Source organism: Passer montanus, unplaced genomic scaffold (genome assembly GCF_014805655.1).
Source record: "Passer montanus isolate IOZ18808 unplaced genomic scaffold, ASM1480565v1 scaffold84, whole genome shotgun sequence".
Classification (NCBI taxonomy): domain Eukaryota; kingdom Metazoa; phylum Chordata; class Aves; order Passeriformes; family Passeridae; genus Passer; species Passer montanus.
Genome location: NW_024373701.1, coordinates 2,237,450 through 2,253,161, shown reverse-complemented (window position 1 = coordinate 2,253,161; position 15,712 = coordinate 2,237,450). Strand labels below are relative to the sequence as shown.

Sequence of the window (15,712 nt, the reverse complement as noted above, 5' to 3'; positions counted from 1 at the left end):
CTGATTTGGTTCTTGTTTGCAGCTCATATTCATCCATCTGATGGCCTCTGGCAATAGCATCTCAGCTGTACACCTGGACAATGCATAAGTAAAAAAACCCTTTATTTTCCTCCCTCTCAGCAATAGCTCTCTGCTTGTGCTCCACTCCAGTGTTCTTGCCTATCAGATGCCACCAGAACATGGTTTTGGTCCCTTACCTTCTGTTCCCTAAGATGCTCTTTGTGAACCGACTTGGAAGGCTTTATGTTCATCTTCATCAGCTAACTTCTGCATTCTCTTTATACATTTTTGTTCTGGCTTTTTTTCCCCACACCTTTCTTGGAAAGTCATGAGTGTAGGTGTCAAGAGGTATAAATCAACTTTTAAGACTAGATATGAGACTGTTTTGGCCATGTTAACCATGATCAGAGGACTGGAGCCCAATGACTTAGGATAAGAAGAGATTTTTAATTTTTTTTTTTTTTAATTGAAAAGGCAGAGTTTTAATTTGAAAAACTAGCAAAGGAAAAACTGTGACATCTGTTTCCTGCTGTCTCTCCATCAGTCAGATGATGAACTGGCTGAAGTCCAATTACAAAGACAAACTGTGAAATATAATTAACTACAAAATAAGGGAGGTAAGGCTGAAAGTAGCTGCTGGCCTTAAAAATGCATAGGGAGAAAAACCTCATCTTCCTTGATTTTACTGTATAAGGCTGTGCCTGCTGCTTAAGGCAGGAATTCAGAAGCTGATGCTATTCTATTTCTTTCCTGGCAGAAAGTACATCTTTCAGCTCCTTTCTACAGCTGTTAAGGCAATCCTGCCATCCACATTATCCCGTTGCCATGACTGACTCCTCTTTCTCTTCTTTTTCAGTGAGGAAGAGAAGACTTGCAGAGGTGAATGGGCCTATTTTTCCCAAGTGCAGAACTGGAGTGTAGTTCCTGACTATGGAGGTCATTCCCAGTGATCTGTGCTACACTGTGGAAATCTAAAGGCAATTAAGTGCCTTGACAGAGTATTTGTGGTGCCTCTGTTCTGTTTTATGCACTAACAGTTGAAATGAAATAGTGGCTGTAGTTTGTATCAAGATTTTATCCAGTAGGACTGTTGATGTTTTCTGTAGAGCTGGAAACTATTCAAGCCAACGTGTCAATTTTATGCAACCTCAGTTTAGAGTACAATCCAGCGTTAAAGGGGATTAATTTTTCTATAAAATTCCTGCACGGTGTTTCATAGTTAGGATGTGGTATGCATGAATGAAAGATACAATTGTTTCACACAAATTATAGAAGTATTAAAAAAATACTTTATTTTTCAAAGTTGATCTCAAGTAACTACAGAGGAGAAACTAGCATTTAGCAAGCACTTCTAACATCTGGAAACATGGCTAATTTCAAGAATTGAGTTACAATTTTTTGCCAACATTTGCTGAATCATTTGAGATGTTGTGTCAAATGCATCCCAGTGTTTCTTATAAAAAACTGATCTCCACTCCCGATTAAATGGAATTTAAGGCCACCAAATATAAAACAGTCTCAAAAATCAAGATGGGTGAATATCCTTCAATCCCATGCACATGTGAAGGAAGCAGTCATTCTTAGAGGTGCAAACCCTAACCCCCAGAGCTGGCCAAACTAATTGGCAAATGAGAACCTTCTCTTTTACTCCCCACTCCTTCAGTTTCCTAGTGTTAAAAGCGTTTGTCCAGATATTCACTGCAGACAGGTCAAATTCTCTCCCTTTGCTGTTTTGTCTAGATGAACATGTCTATTAACTAAATTTTGTTCTACTAGGAATTATTTCTCTTACTGCTGTCCCACATGTCCACATAAATGCAAGAATAAATGCTGTGCCCTAAAAAAGCTGTGAAGTGAAATACCCCAAATTCTGAACTTACACTACATATGATCTCACAGCTTTTTGTCAGTGTACACTCATCATCCAGCCTGGGAGGAATTCCCCACAGGCTTGTGCATCTCCCAGACCTGCAGCAGACTGGACCCAGCACATCCGAAACTCCTACTGTTAACGTGGGTGGGATCCTGCTCAGTAAGAAGTCTCCACGGAAAAAGCATTGCTGTACTGAAACCTTAATCTTGGGCAGATGACACATCCTAGAAAATGTTCTCTCTTGCTAGAAGTCTACCTCTAAATGTCTGTTAGAGAGTGAAGTTTTTCAGCCTTTTACATATATTCTGGCAAAGTCCCAGAGATTTCTCCAGAGCTTGTGCACAAACACCGCTGATGATTTAGCTCTGACCAGCGAAGCAGAGAACACTATTCAGCAATGTGGGAAACATACTTGTTGCTCTCCAAATCTTAATAAATGTGCCCATGGTGTCATATAAAATGCTTTACCACAGCTTGTTTCCTCCACTGTGCAAGTTCTGTATCAGAAAATGAATGTGGAATAAAAATACTTGAAAACATATTAAAATGAAAAAAACTGGCAGACTTTAAAAAGTACTTCCTTCTATGTGCACTGTGAAGACTTTGAAATGACCAACTGAATCATCAAATTAGAGCTTTGATGGCTCACTTCCAGCTGAGCCATCTACTCAGATTTGCATGACACAGGCTCAGCTCTTCCCCTGGTTTCAGAAGTAAATTAATCTTATCTTGGAAAGACCTGGTGGTACTTAGAAGCACAGACATGCAAGGAGATGCATCTGCAGACCAGGGACCACTACCACATGCATACTACTACAAAAAAAAGATAAGAACTTTGTCCTGTGTTTCACTGTAGCAGCATCCACATTAACCTTGCAGCCCAAAGGTATATTAAGCTGCCAGGATCATCCCAGGTTCCCTGGTTGATCCTCACAGAGCTGTTTTGCTGCAGGATGCATCTGACAGCTGAGGGTGGTGCAGCAGAGACAGGCAGTGCTGAGGCATCAGGCTGTGTGGTGAAAGGCTGTAAGCTGTGCAGCAGTGGAGCTACAAAATGGTGATACTTAGGAGCAAATGTATCCCTGTTTGCAAATCTGGCCCAGCAGCTCCCTGGGAAAAAGGAGGAAAAGCCATCTGGTGACTGCAGCATCTGGCAGTCACAGCCCATCCTGCTGAAAATTCTTCCCTCTCCTGGAGCACATGTGCCTTCTCTCGGGCATTACCACTGAGATGCCTGGATGCTACCACATAGCTTTTCACATGGCAAGTCCTTATTTGTATTAATCTGACAAAACCAACCCAGAAAACAGAACAGAGAGCCCCTTATGGGCTAACTTGCAAGAAACAGGCTAAAACGTCTCTTATCCCCTTCTCTGCTCCCTGCAGCAGAGAGAACATGGCTTTTTGGGACTCCATCTGTATATCTCAAATCCTTCTCCTCCCTTACCTTATTGCAGCAAGGACCAGGAGAGGCCTCATGGCTCCCCTCTGCCTTTGAGGTAGAATCTCCAGCTGTGAGGAGCTCTCAGAATTGTACCTTGTAGCCAGGTCTACCATGTGGCAGACTAGCTACTTTCAGTGTTTATCTCTGCAGAATTAAGCACCTCCAACATAGTACATGAAGTGTATTTGTGCAGTACTTAAAAAATTATAATGGAAGCACTAAAGGTTATTTATCATAGATGTTTCAGAAATTTACATATAAAATAAAGTTGTTCCCATCCTGTATTGATAAGTGATACAGAAACAGCATTGCAAATTGATTACAGTGTTCCATTCCTGCTGATAGACTGAATTACAAAATTGTGTTCTTTTTAGCCTAACACAGGAAGATCATGGGGCACTCCCCATCAGTGCTTTAGATCAGACCTACAAGTAGAACTTGCATGTTTCTTCACAAATACTCCAGTCCTCAAAACCACGGAGGTTAACCGGCCAGCAGGGACCGAGAAGCCAGGGAGACACTGGCACTGCTCAGACTCCTGCTGAAGGTGTCTGCTGATGGGAATTTTCTAATTTCTTCTCAAGGATGGGTTGTTCACAGATTTACTATTAAATACTATCCTACAAAGGTTCCCAAAGGAAATACTCCAAAGCTCCAGGGTTTTGCCTCGTTAATAGAATTGTCTTGAGGACAGCTGGTGAACTGTTGATTTCATGGTAGCAATACTGGAAGCAATAAGAAATGTTTGTCATGGCTTTAATGGAACCAATGCCCATGTATTTAATTTGCTAGTCAAGGTAACAACGAGGCCTTGCTGAATTAATAGCACCATGGGAGAAAGGTACAATCTATATGAAAGTAACATGGCCCTGTCATTAAGCAACTGCAGAAACCTAAGAAACTATTTTCTTGCTTTTAAAAGCATTTCCCAGTAAAAAACCCCAAACCTAGTGACTTTGATGTCCTAATGACTTACTGTTTAGTTCCCAGAACAGCAGTAAATTTCAAAGACATTTTTCAGTCAAGACACATCTTCCTAACTATTAATAAATCCTTTCTGTACATTCTACAGCATCAGGCACACAACACAGCACGTGGAGCAGTATTTTAAGCTCATTTGCTGTAGATCCCTTCAAAGACAATTCCTCCACTAACAAGTGCTGGAAATTGCATAAACATCTTCAGTCTTTAAAAATCTCAACTCATGTTTAAAAAGCACAAATGCTTCCCAGAACTTGAATTATTTAACCTGGATAAAGGATCTTGCAGTCTCCTCATAGCTGTTGCTGATATTTATGCACACATGCATCACTTCCAGTGCCATGATGCTGGTATTTTGACAGTCTCTGTGCTCCCCTCTTTGTTTGCTTGTTTTAACATGGTTCAAGCTGTTAGCTTTTTTTAGTGCAAGCAGAGCTGAGCCCTGCCTATTTCATACACTGACAAGCTGAGGGGAAAAAACAGTTCCCAGGGAGACTGAGCACTGGAGAGAAGATTGGGTTTGCTGTTCATCCTACAGGTCACACAAGTATGGCTAGGCAAACAGTGTCTCTAGGCCTTTGCTCCAGCTCCTTAGGCTGCCTTCAGCCAGTTTTACAGGAGTTAAGCCAGTAATTTCAGGCAACATCGCCTTGCTTGATGGCATGCGTGTGGAATATATCTTCAGGATCTAGTCTGGTCACATACCCACACCAAACTGATAAATCTGCTGTTTGCACACCTTACTACAAGCTATTGAAGCAGATGCATGATCCTTGGAGAGGTCAGAAAGGTTGATCTCCATGCAGGAAGAAAAAAATGGAATTGTTCTTGAATTTCTTCAGTTTCTTTTGAATTGTGAGCAGCTCTGTCACGTTGCAGATACTCTGCTCCAAAATCCCCATGATAAAGGCCACACTACAAGACTGTACCCAGAGAGAGGAATCCTGTAGTGCTAGTGATGAATCGGGCACTCTGGTAATTTACAGGCAAGTAATGGATGGTTTTCAGGGCATATTCTATGTTTAAAGGCAGCATATGAACAAGACTTTCCAAGCCGACATATTTTCATAATTTCCAAACCTAACTGATTAACAGATAGAGATCTGGTTACAGAAGCCCTTTACATGAGCACATGCCAGATAAACCAGTGAAACAACTTAATCTTTTCCTGTGTCCAGCATCCTTGATGAGACACGTTCAATTGGTACCCTTGGCCGTCTCCTTGTACATTCACACTCCTCCTTAAGTATCTGTCCTGAAGCCCTTGAAGTCACCTTGAGCTCCTTCTCTTGACAAACAGGACAGCAAGCTGTTAGACCTTTGTTGCAACAACTTGGACACGTCAGGACAAGCTGCCGGCAGTGCTGACTGGAACAAAGTTTATATTGGTCCCACAGCACCCCACAGTATCTGCATGCTGGAGGGAGGAGGAAAAGAAAAAGTTAACACCCATACTGCTCTGGCTGCTCCCTTGCAGAGGGCTTGCCAAGGCACCATGGGGCTGCCAGCTCTCTATTGTAGGTTTTTAATTCCTGTTTAGCTTGATCTTCTAGAATCTAGTTCAATTTAGAACATCTTTTTTGACATACTTAAGACAGTTTTTCCCTCTGGAAAAGAGAAGAGTAGCTCACTAATGCTTTCTCTAGTTCTGAATAGACAGATATAGAAATTCTTACTGACAAGAGAAGAAGAAAGACATGCAGGTGGCAACTAAGCCAGTATGCAGGAATGTCACCTGCTGAGGAGGGGGATACCATGGAACTTCCTTCCATCTACAAACAATGGCTTGTGCAGACAGGGTGCCATTTGCAGTCCTGGTAGAGTCCTTCCAGAACATTATGGGGTTTAACTCTTTAACTGAAAGCTACAGCCCAGTTTTAGCTGTACCAAGAAGGTACATATCTCAGCACTTCCCCTTGAAACTTCTGTAGGGATGGCTGTGATGTATCCAGAGTATGTTCTGTTTCCATACCAAGTCAGGCCCCTTCAAGATGTACAGAGTATAAATGCAGAGGAGGAATGGGAGTTTATGCTTGAGGAAGTTACCAAGTCAGCAAAAAACCAGCACTGCTGAAACTTCTGTAGGGATGGCTGTGATGTATCCAGAGTATGTTCTGTTTCCATACCAAGTCAGGCCCCTTCAAGATGTATAGAGTATAAATGCAGAGGAGGAATGGGAGGTTATGCTTGAGAAGTTACCAACTCAGCAAAAAAACAGCACTGCATCCTTAAAAGAAGGATTAGAGCCAAATTCCAGCTACTTGTATCTAGCAACCGATAGCAAAATAAGAGATTACTTAATTTGCAGTAATTGAAGAGCAATCCCAGCCAGAAGATCAGGCAATGTTCTCAACAACTACGACTAGAGGCCACTTGAAATTCCATGTGATATAGAATTTCTTAAGCATAAAAATAATAAATTGCTGTAGAGCATAGTGCCACTACTCTCCCAATATCTGGAAGTCTTTGTTGATATTCTGTGAGACTGCTGAAGCAGAGGACTGCTGGTAGCAGGAGAACTATTTAAGGCTTTGGTCGCTTGGCCAGACACAGTCTACTCAGCACTGTAGGCAATCAGGTGGTAACTACAGCTGTAGTGCTGGACATATGTCTCCACAGGTGCAGAGGGCTCATAACAGAGCTGATCTGCAGGGGATACTTCCTTCTACTGCTCCCGTTTTAGTGAACTCTTGTTACTGACCCCCTTTCCTCTCATTTCTGTTTTACATGTTAAAGCACATGTAAAGCACATGTACATGTTTACATATAGTGTTGATAGTCATCACGAGAAGTGACTGCACTATGAGATCAAGCCAAGTATCAAGGAAGAACTACACAGGCCAGTTTGGTTGTCCCTATCCTGCACACCTCTTGAAATTATTGCAATAGCTTCCCAGCCTTGTGCACTTACATTATCTAGTCCTACCTGAGATGATATCTTCATTGGAACAAATGGCGTAACGATCATCAAATACAAACAGCTTCCCCCTGTAGAATCCATCTGGAAACTCTTCCAGGTACTTGTGAATTCCACCTTTTAGCTGGTAAACCTCTCTGCACACTGCCTGTTTAAAGCATATTAGCAGAAAAACTGAAGGAGACCACATCATAGGTGGTGTGCCAGAGTTCCCAAAGCAAGTGCTCTAAGTGCCAGTGGTCAGTGAAAAGCAGCAGCCTCTCAGTGACCATCAGATGGCAGCATGTGCAGCCACAGCTCTAGGCAGTGCCACCAGGGAGCACTGGGCAACTCCATAATGCTGGCTTGTTGGAATGAACCCAACTCTTCATTTAATGTTACACTAAGGGAGCTAGAAACCTCCTCACCTGAGGAAGGTCTGCTGTATCACAGTTCAAATGCTTTTGAATCTCAATGAACTGCTGCTTGTTATTCAGTATTTATTTAGTTAATTTAGCAGACTTTCGCAGGGTTCACATTGATGCAGCAGAAAAAAGAACCACAAGGTTTAAATCTCTGGAGAACCTTTGTGTTCTGTTCCCTTGATCCTTGAGAGAAGGATCCAGGAGAAGAGTGGGATGGAAATTTCAGAACACAATTAGAACAATGCACTGCGCTTCATCTAGTTCTGGGAAAAGCACTGACTGGCTAATTTTCAACACTGTGAGATGCTCAAGCTGTGCAGTAATGACCACAGAGCATAACCTAGACAGTCTGTGGAAACACTGCAGAGTATTTTCAAGCCTTCCTAAAACAATCCTACACATCTCTCTTCTCAGGAAATGGGTTATGTAATTATTTTCACTGCTGTGACACTAGTCCACGCAGGTCATACTGAGCCACACTCAACTATCCAGGTCCTTGGCAGTCAGCGTGAGACAGGCACATGTCAGAGGCATCTATCTCCCCACCGAGCATTCTGCAGTTTGTGCACAGTAACAATTCACCAGCAAGACAAAAGAAGACAAGTGCCCTTAAAGCAGCCTCAACTCCCTGACACTTGTGCCCTCAGAATGACATCTCACCTTGCTCCTGAGGTAAGCAGAGCCTCTTTCACAACGAATCCCTCCTGTGCAGTACATTAGGACACGCTTGTCTTTAAAAAGCTCCAGGTTTTCATCTACGTAGATTGGAAAATAGCTGAACTTCCTGATATCTGGAGCCAGACAGCCTTGGAAATGCCCCTGCAATTACAACAGATGGCCATGCAACTGGTTACAAGCACTGTCACTGGTAAGGTCTGTGCCTCAAACCAGAGGAAGTAACAAACCCTTGGGCTGGAATATTCAGCTCACTGCAGCTGTTTTAGGCAGCTCCTCAGCTGCATTTATGCATCAAAACATACAGTTAAAATCTGTAGGAGGATTCTGGACACACCAAGTCTCCTCACTGAAAGAAGAGAGAGCTAAGCCGAACTCTCAGAGAGAGGACAAACCACAACAGTGCATGAGGGGTGGTGGTTGTGACAGCACGATGCCCCTTTCTTTTTGTCAGATGGGGTAAGACAAGAATTCCTAAAAAACATCCCTACAAATTATGCTACTTCAAACAGTCATGCTCATGTTCTATGGACCTCTTGGTTTTCTTTCTGCCCCACACTGTAAAAGCACTTGGCCAGGCAGGCTCCATCCTGATTTGCTGGGCAGGTCCTTTACACCTTGTGTCTAATATTCATAACTAAACTGCACTCTGTACACATTATAGTCAATCTGGAGTATGTAATCTCTTCTAACAGTAAGGTTACACCCTCACAATCGTAAATACTTCACCCCAGCACCTGTAAAGAAGCAGGCAAGCAGCACTTACTATTTTACTTTCATAGAAGTTCCTACAGTCCAGCAAGATGGTGTCACTTTGTCCTTGAGTGGCCTGAGACAAATACTGTTCTACTTCTCTATGAAATTCCTGAGGGGATAAATGGATTCCTTTAACGAAACAAAACAAACAAGGGGTGGCGGGGGAACAGAGAAAAAAAAAAAGGAGGGGGGAAGAGAAGTGAGAAGCAGAACTATGAAACAATGTGACAAATGAGATTACTGATCCAGATTCTCCTCAGATTTCCAAACAAAACTTTTTTTGATTATTCTCAGACTTTTCATCCCAACTCAATCAGCCAAGTTTATCCATGTTTGGCTTTCTACCGGCAAATGAAAGAAAACATAACATTCTTCCATACAATGGAAGAAGCAGCAGACAGCTACTTATCTCTATGATCTCTTGTAGCATCTCCCTGGCTACTCTTTCAGCTGCAGAAGAGGGAGTGACATGTGCCATTTCTCTTTGCTCATGTGTCATTATACTTGGAGGAGCAGAAATACAATTTTTTTAATTAAACTCTTCTCAATAGCAATAGAAAATTTCCATAAACATGTATTACTTCAGTACAACTTCAATTTACATGAAGTTTCTCAATTTTCAGGGCTTAGGACTCCTAATCTACTGAAAAAACTAAAAAGCTCCACCAGCAAAATCCTTTACTTTATTAAAAAATACCCCTATAAGCAACCTGCCAGAGTAATAGGAACCATCTCCATAAAATGCTGCAAAAGAAGAGGAAAAGGGGCAAAAAAGGAAAAAAATAGTGAAACACACAGCCCACAAATTAAAAAAAATTGTAATAAAAATAATTCTCTTCCAAATCCACAAAAAGATGCTGTTTGGCACCAACAAAACCTCTTGGTGGAAAAAAAAAGCCCAAAGCTGCTCTGTTAATTGCTATTTGCTGTGCTCCTGCTTACCACCTATGTAAGCATCCTTAAAGCAAATCACAGCCAGGAACACCTTACCAGGTGTAATCCACACTAAGCAGCTACAATTAGCACAAAACAAATGCAGTCAGATGGAGCTCATGCAGAACTTGGATCTGCTCAGTGCAAAAGGCAGGAGCATGGCTGTTGGTGCCAAAACATGGAAGCCAAGTTAGCAGTCTGTACCCCACAACAAGGCAACTGGTCCATGTCATCTGAACCCTCACACAAAACCTGAAGTTTTCTGAGGTAGCCATACACTTGGCTAGCCAAAATCTAGGCCAGCAAATTCTCTGCACCCGTAGCTTTTGATTACCATTAAGATACCAATTTCTGTATCTATTTCTCCTGTGTCCTGGTGAGTGTGCAAAGGGAAGTATTTTTGATGAAGGATTTTACTTGTCACTCATCTCTCATTTGGGTGAGAAACTTTATTTTTCATTACATAAACTTACCAGTTTCCTTATAAGACACTATCTTTGGATCAATGCCCATAGGTACAATTTCTTTGAATACTCCAACTCGAAGGTCTGGGAAACAGTGAGCTCCTCCTGCACTGCTCTAAGAAATCAAATATAAAAAACCAATTCATCAAAATTTGCCTGGCGTCAAAATTTAAATAACTCACTCACTTTAATTCTACAGATCATTAGAACATGAAAATATCTTTGTGGCTGAGGGAAAGAAAAGTCTTTCCTGCTGAAATCCACGCTCTAAATCCTGAAATTTAGGCAGTGGACCCCTAACATGACCTGGAAGACAGGTGTCTTAGGCACGTGAGACAGACAGCATTTGGTTGGGAGTGCAGGGATGTGGACCAAATCTTAGTCAGCAACATGTTACTAGCCCTTATTGTGAGAAAGTTGAGGCCCCTACAAAAGCATGCTGATCGTGACAGCAATGTCAAATAATGTCCTCCAGTAATGGATCATGTTGCCACAGGCAGGCCCTGAGCTCTCTCTGCAGGCCCTGCGGTTCTCCTCACCCCTCTGGCACCGGACACAAGCAGAGCTGAGCTCCAGTCGTGACGCGTGTGATGGCAACTGCAGTGTTCATGTGTGTGATGGACACGTATGGGAGGTCAGCCAGGCACGAGAGCTGTAAACAGTGCAGGCTGGCACCTCCCTCTCCTCTCAAACTCAAGCGTGGGATTTCCCCTTCAGAAGTCCTGGTAAGCCCTTTTTTGGTAGGCACCACCATTGCAGGCTATAGGGAGTGAGAATTTCTGCAGGGCTGAGCCTCACACATGGCTTAGGCATCATCAAGTAAATAAACACTAAAAGGAAAGTGCAGTGCTGTGCAGCAGTGCTCCAACTATTACAGAAATCAGTCTGCAGCAACTGTAGTGGCCACTGGCTATGTTTATAGCCCCAATGTCTTCATGGCACAGCAATAACTATTACAGAAATCAGTCTGCAGCAACTGTAGTGGCCACTGGCTATGTTTATAGCCCCAAGCACAGTTCTCTCTCCTCTGTGCCATGTCTTCATGGCACAGCAACCTGAAAGCCTCACTCACTTGGGCATACAACATTCAGGAGGAACTGTGAGACAGCAAACAGTGTATTCCACTAATGCCTGAACACTGATGCCCACAGAGATCATGCAGAGGTTGAAGGTTTTGCCAAGGTCAGGGTAAAATTCCATCCCTGTTATTTTTTCGTATCTACATATGACTATAACTAACACAACTCCTCTTGAAATTCAGCCAAGCATAACAGACACTTTTAAAGCTAAGACTGAATCATCACTGCAGCTCAGCATGGAATTTGAGTTTCGCAAGTTTCACTAACTCCTTTGATCTAGTTGCTTATGAAAAAACAATAGCACTCCCTGCAAATAAAACTGTGTGGAGAAAAGCTGCTGCTTAAGCAGAAGCTTTCCTTCCTTGCAGAGAAACCAGAACCTACAGTGGCTGGCAGCCAAAGCCTACCAAAATGCCACACAGTGCACCAGCCACTGCTGCCCTCATCATCTGAGGACAGCAATCAGTACATACGCTCCAGCCAGGCACTGAGTGGAGTAGGAAGAAACCTCTTGACAGTCCCTGTGTGTTTTCTCTGGAAGATACCCAATCCATGGAACTGACAGTGCACCTATATGGACACCAAAACCTGCAGTAGCACTGCTTCCAGTCAAAGCAGGGTGAAGAGGACAGTGTGCAAACACTTGGCTGAGCTAAGTGTATGTTGTGATGCCTGCCCAGTCTGGAGTAAATGCTTGTTGCAGCATGATGGGGCTTAGGCACATTCCCTCACTCACCTGTATTGGGGGGCTTTGCAGCTGCACCCATAGCTGCCAAAGCTTGCAGCAGCTGCTATGGAAACTCCAAATTCTGGTAAAAATCAGCAAAGATTTTTGGTATGGTTAAGATCCACCGACTCAGGTAAGTGGTGGGGAAGCAGAACTGCTATGGCAGAAGTAATACTGTCATTTCTTGAAAATGAAATTACCCTCATTAACAATGCCTATATAAAAATTATTTTTTCATACCTTGAAATCCTCTTGACACAAAATGTTTTTGAACAGAGGCTGGGAAAGCATAACTTTAATGTAGAGCCTGGTAGCTACTTTGCTTCCACCAACTGTCCCATTAATCCCTTCTGAAGCAACTCGTACCTAGAAGGCAAGAGGAGAAGCTGGGGCTGAGCCTTAGTTACAGCAAAAGAGATCAGAGTGAAATCAGCAAAATAGGACTGGGTGACAAAGGGCAGGCACAGGAGTATGTTCAGAAAAAACACTACTGAATATTGAATAAGGAAGAGTATGGTTAGACTGAAATTGAACATAAAGACAGGAAAAAAACCCTCAACAATCCAGTAATCACTTCTCAACCTTTTTAAAAGAATCACATCAGGACAGAAAAGTCCATTCAATAAACAGAGAAATGCTGTATAAACAGAGAAATTGCTGTTTTAAGAATCCTGCAGTCAGCATTAGAATTCCCATTGGAAGTTGCCTCAGAAAGAACAATAGGCTTGTGCTGCATGGCTCACACAGCTAAAAAAGAAAATGTGAATATGCATAACATTGTATCTAATATTAAATTTTGGGATGAGTCATTTTATCTCCAGCACTGACAAAGGAACAAAAGCTCTGAAGTGGGGGTGGGGGGAAGGGGGAAAGTCTGAATATAAAAAGCAAGGAAAAAACCAACTGGATTGGGAAGGTAAATGCAGTACCTGTCTTGGAGATGAGATGAAAAAAAATAGAAAAGAAACTCGAGCAAAACACCAACTACCAGGCAAGAGAGCTGACCAGAAACAGAAGTGAATCCATGACACTTCACCCCCAGACCTGTGCTGATGCACCACTGGCAGAGAGCAAGAAGCTACTTAGGAAGACAAGTCACAGATGAAAGGAGCCTCCTGCTCCACACTCCTGCCCTCCTTCTCCCCACAGACAGCCTAGGAACATCAGCTTTGTGAGGCTAAAATTCACCTTCTCCCACAGAGGCCAGCTACACAAGCAACTCACATCGTTGGTCTAGCCTGCCAGGAATGAAGGGAACAGACTGTGCAGGAAAGAGAACTGCTGAGAACATTATGGTGTGGTCTAATTCCCAGGCTGCTCTCGCCTAATTCCCGACAGTATGGTTTACAGCTTGGTGTAGCCACTCTGACTAGGAGCCCACTGTGCACCAGGAGGGAGGATACAGGTGACCAGTGAGTGGAGCAGGCCCAGACATGCTATCCCTCCAGCCCAGCCCTCAGGCTGCCTTGTGCTGTAGTGCCCTTCAGCCACAGGATACACCCAGCCTGCTAATGCTGAGACACCTGCGTGCAGCTCCCTGCTGACACCAGTGATTAAGCCACTTTCATCTCCTTGCCTTTAGAGAAAGAAGCATAATGAATTTGTTATGTGAATATCCTTTCTGGTTGATGGCAGGAGTGACAAAAAAACTCATCTTCCTATTTCCATGTGTAAAACTGATGGAAATGGGGTAGCCCTTGCAAGGATGGGGTCTGCACCGTGTGCTGCCTGTGAAGCTCACTCAATGCCACACAGCCCAGGGCTCCCTGTATCAAAAGGGAGTTCAGATTATCTGTATTTTTTTTCTTTATTGTGATAACTCTTAAGCAGAATTCTAAAGATACCTTACCAAGTCTGAGAGCCTTTCTTAATGGGATCAGAATAGACTAGCACCTTTTGGTGCAAAACACACCTGGTTCTCCACATAACCCATCATCCTGCACTAAATAAAGATGTGGGGTTTCTTCCTTAAGAATAGAACCATTGCTTCAAGACTTACCTTGCCAGTGAGATGTAGATGCTGACACAAAGCCTTTTGCCAAGCACAGAGCTTCTCCGGATCCCTCACCTCACAATAACAGTAATAGAGAAGTACATCTCCCACCTGGCTGCCCACAGCATGGCAAAGGTAAGCAAACAGAAAAATAATGTTAAGAAACAACAAGATTATACTGTTAGCAGTAACCATTCAAAAAGCAGACAGTTTTCTTTTGTTGGATGTGTCAAGGGAAAAAACCATCAAACAAACTTTGGAAGGATTAGCACTATGGGGTTTGATTTATTTCAAACAGAAGGAATAGTAACCAAAAAAACCTTCCACACTTCTAATTCTTGGGTCTAGCAATAAAGTGAACTTTGTACTCTCACTGCCAGTAGCCTACCATATGCCCTCTCTACACACAGAACGCAAGAATTGCTGACTTTTGTGCACACAACCAAGCCATTAAATGCTCGCTTTGCCAAAATGGCACTTGAGAACTCAAGCACTTGAGCTGTCTAAACTTAAAGAGACAACTTTTTTTGTGATATTGTGTGTTCCCACATTCTGTGCAACACAAGCTGAACTCTGTCACAGTCCAAAATGTTCTTGTGAACCTTCCTCATAACTAAATGAGCCCTTCAGGAACCTGAAGGAACAGCAGCAAGGAAAGAATCCGTGCAGAGCATATCCTGCTGTTCTGCCCTTCTCTGCTGCGGTCCTTCCTTACAGATCCAAGCTGCCAAACAACACCCATGTTCTCTACAGGCCTGCTTTAACAGTACAGGATGATAGAGGCTCAGATTGTTTAATCCACCATTAAAAACTGCAAGGGATCTAGCTCTTTATGCAAAGGATACCAAAAGAATCTGAAGATCCAGAAGGATGTTGAGGAAGACTCCTCCTGTACCTTAAAGTGTCGCTTGACTGAACACCATAAGCAGTACTACTGGCAGGCGACCACGTACAGCCGAATACGGCACTCCTGGGGCTCCAGAGCGGCGGGGCGCTCCCTTACCTCGTCAGATCATCGCGGCTGACGTGGCTGGTGTCCGGCAGCGCCCAGGCGATCTCCGCGCTGCCCGCCAGCGCCGGGCCGCCCTCGGGGCCGCCCGCGGCCTCCGCCGGCCCCGCCGCGGGCCCCGCCTGCCGCCCGACGTCCCCGGAGTGGTGCAGAGCCACGTGCCTGTGGATGCCGGGCAGCTCCTCGAACGCCTGCCGGCAGCACCGCCACCGCACGCCCTCTCCGCCGCCGGGACACCGCGACGCGGCCGGCACCTCCTTGGCTTTGACGAACAGGGAAAAGGCCTGGACACAGCACAAGCGTCGGCGTTACCGAGGTTACCGCGCCGCCCGGCCCGGGCCCGGCGCGGCCCCGCGCCCGGCCCCGACCCACCTTCCGCGGCCCCCTCGGCGCTGCCCCGCGGCGAGCCCGGCCCGGCCGGCGCCGCCTCGCCCGGCACCATCTCCGCCGCTCTCCT

The 15,712-nt window shown here is 44.1% G+C and overlaps 2 protein-coding genes across 3 annotated transcripts in view; one reads left to right on the top strand and one right to left on the bottom strand.

Annotated features, from left to right (window-relative positions):
- TMOD1 (tropomodulin 1) overlaps window positions 1-2,433 on the top strand; it is a 26,591-nt gene extending 24,158 nt beyond the window's left edge. For both annotated transcript variants that reach the window (XM_039733184.1, XM_039733185.1), the window contains exon 10: window positions 857-2,433. In XM_039733184.1, the coding sequence (XP_039589118.1) occupies window positions 857-921 (65 nt within the window). In that variant the 3' untranslated portion in view covers window positions 922-2,433. The remainder of the gene's footprint in view (window positions 1-856) is intronic.
- TSTD2 (thiosulfate sulfurtransferase like domain containing 2) lies at window positions 1,270-15,712 on the bottom strand. Its single transcript, XM_039733186.1, has 9 exons — window positions 15,596-15,712; window positions 15,250-15,539; window positions 14,253-14,361; window positions 12,494-12,619; window positions 10,457-10,562; window positions 9,061-9,179; window positions 8,280-8,438; window positions 7,225-7,363; window positions 1,270-5,715 (listed from the first exon to the last, which is right to left on the bottom strand). Exons 1-9 carry the CDS (start codon window positions 15,695-15,697, stop codon window positions 5,456-5,458), a joined length of 1,410 nt encoding a protein of 469 aa, XP_039589120.1. The 5' UTR covers window positions 15,698-15,712; the 3' UTR covers window positions 1,270-5,455.

Coding starts and splice junctions, on each gene's coding strand:
- TSTD2 (XM_039733186.1), bottom strand. CDS start 15,697: ATGGTGCCGGGCGAGGCGGCGCCGGCCGGGCCGGGCTCGCCGCGGGGC. Junction 9,180..10,456: donor AGTGTCTTATAAGGAAACTG/GTAAGTTTATGT, acceptor GTTTCGTTAAAG/GAATCCATTTATCCCCTCAG. Junction 7,364..8,279: donor CTGCTTACCTCAGGAGCAAG/GTGAGATGTCAT, acceptor TGCTTTAAACAG/GCAGTGTGCAGAGAGGTTTA.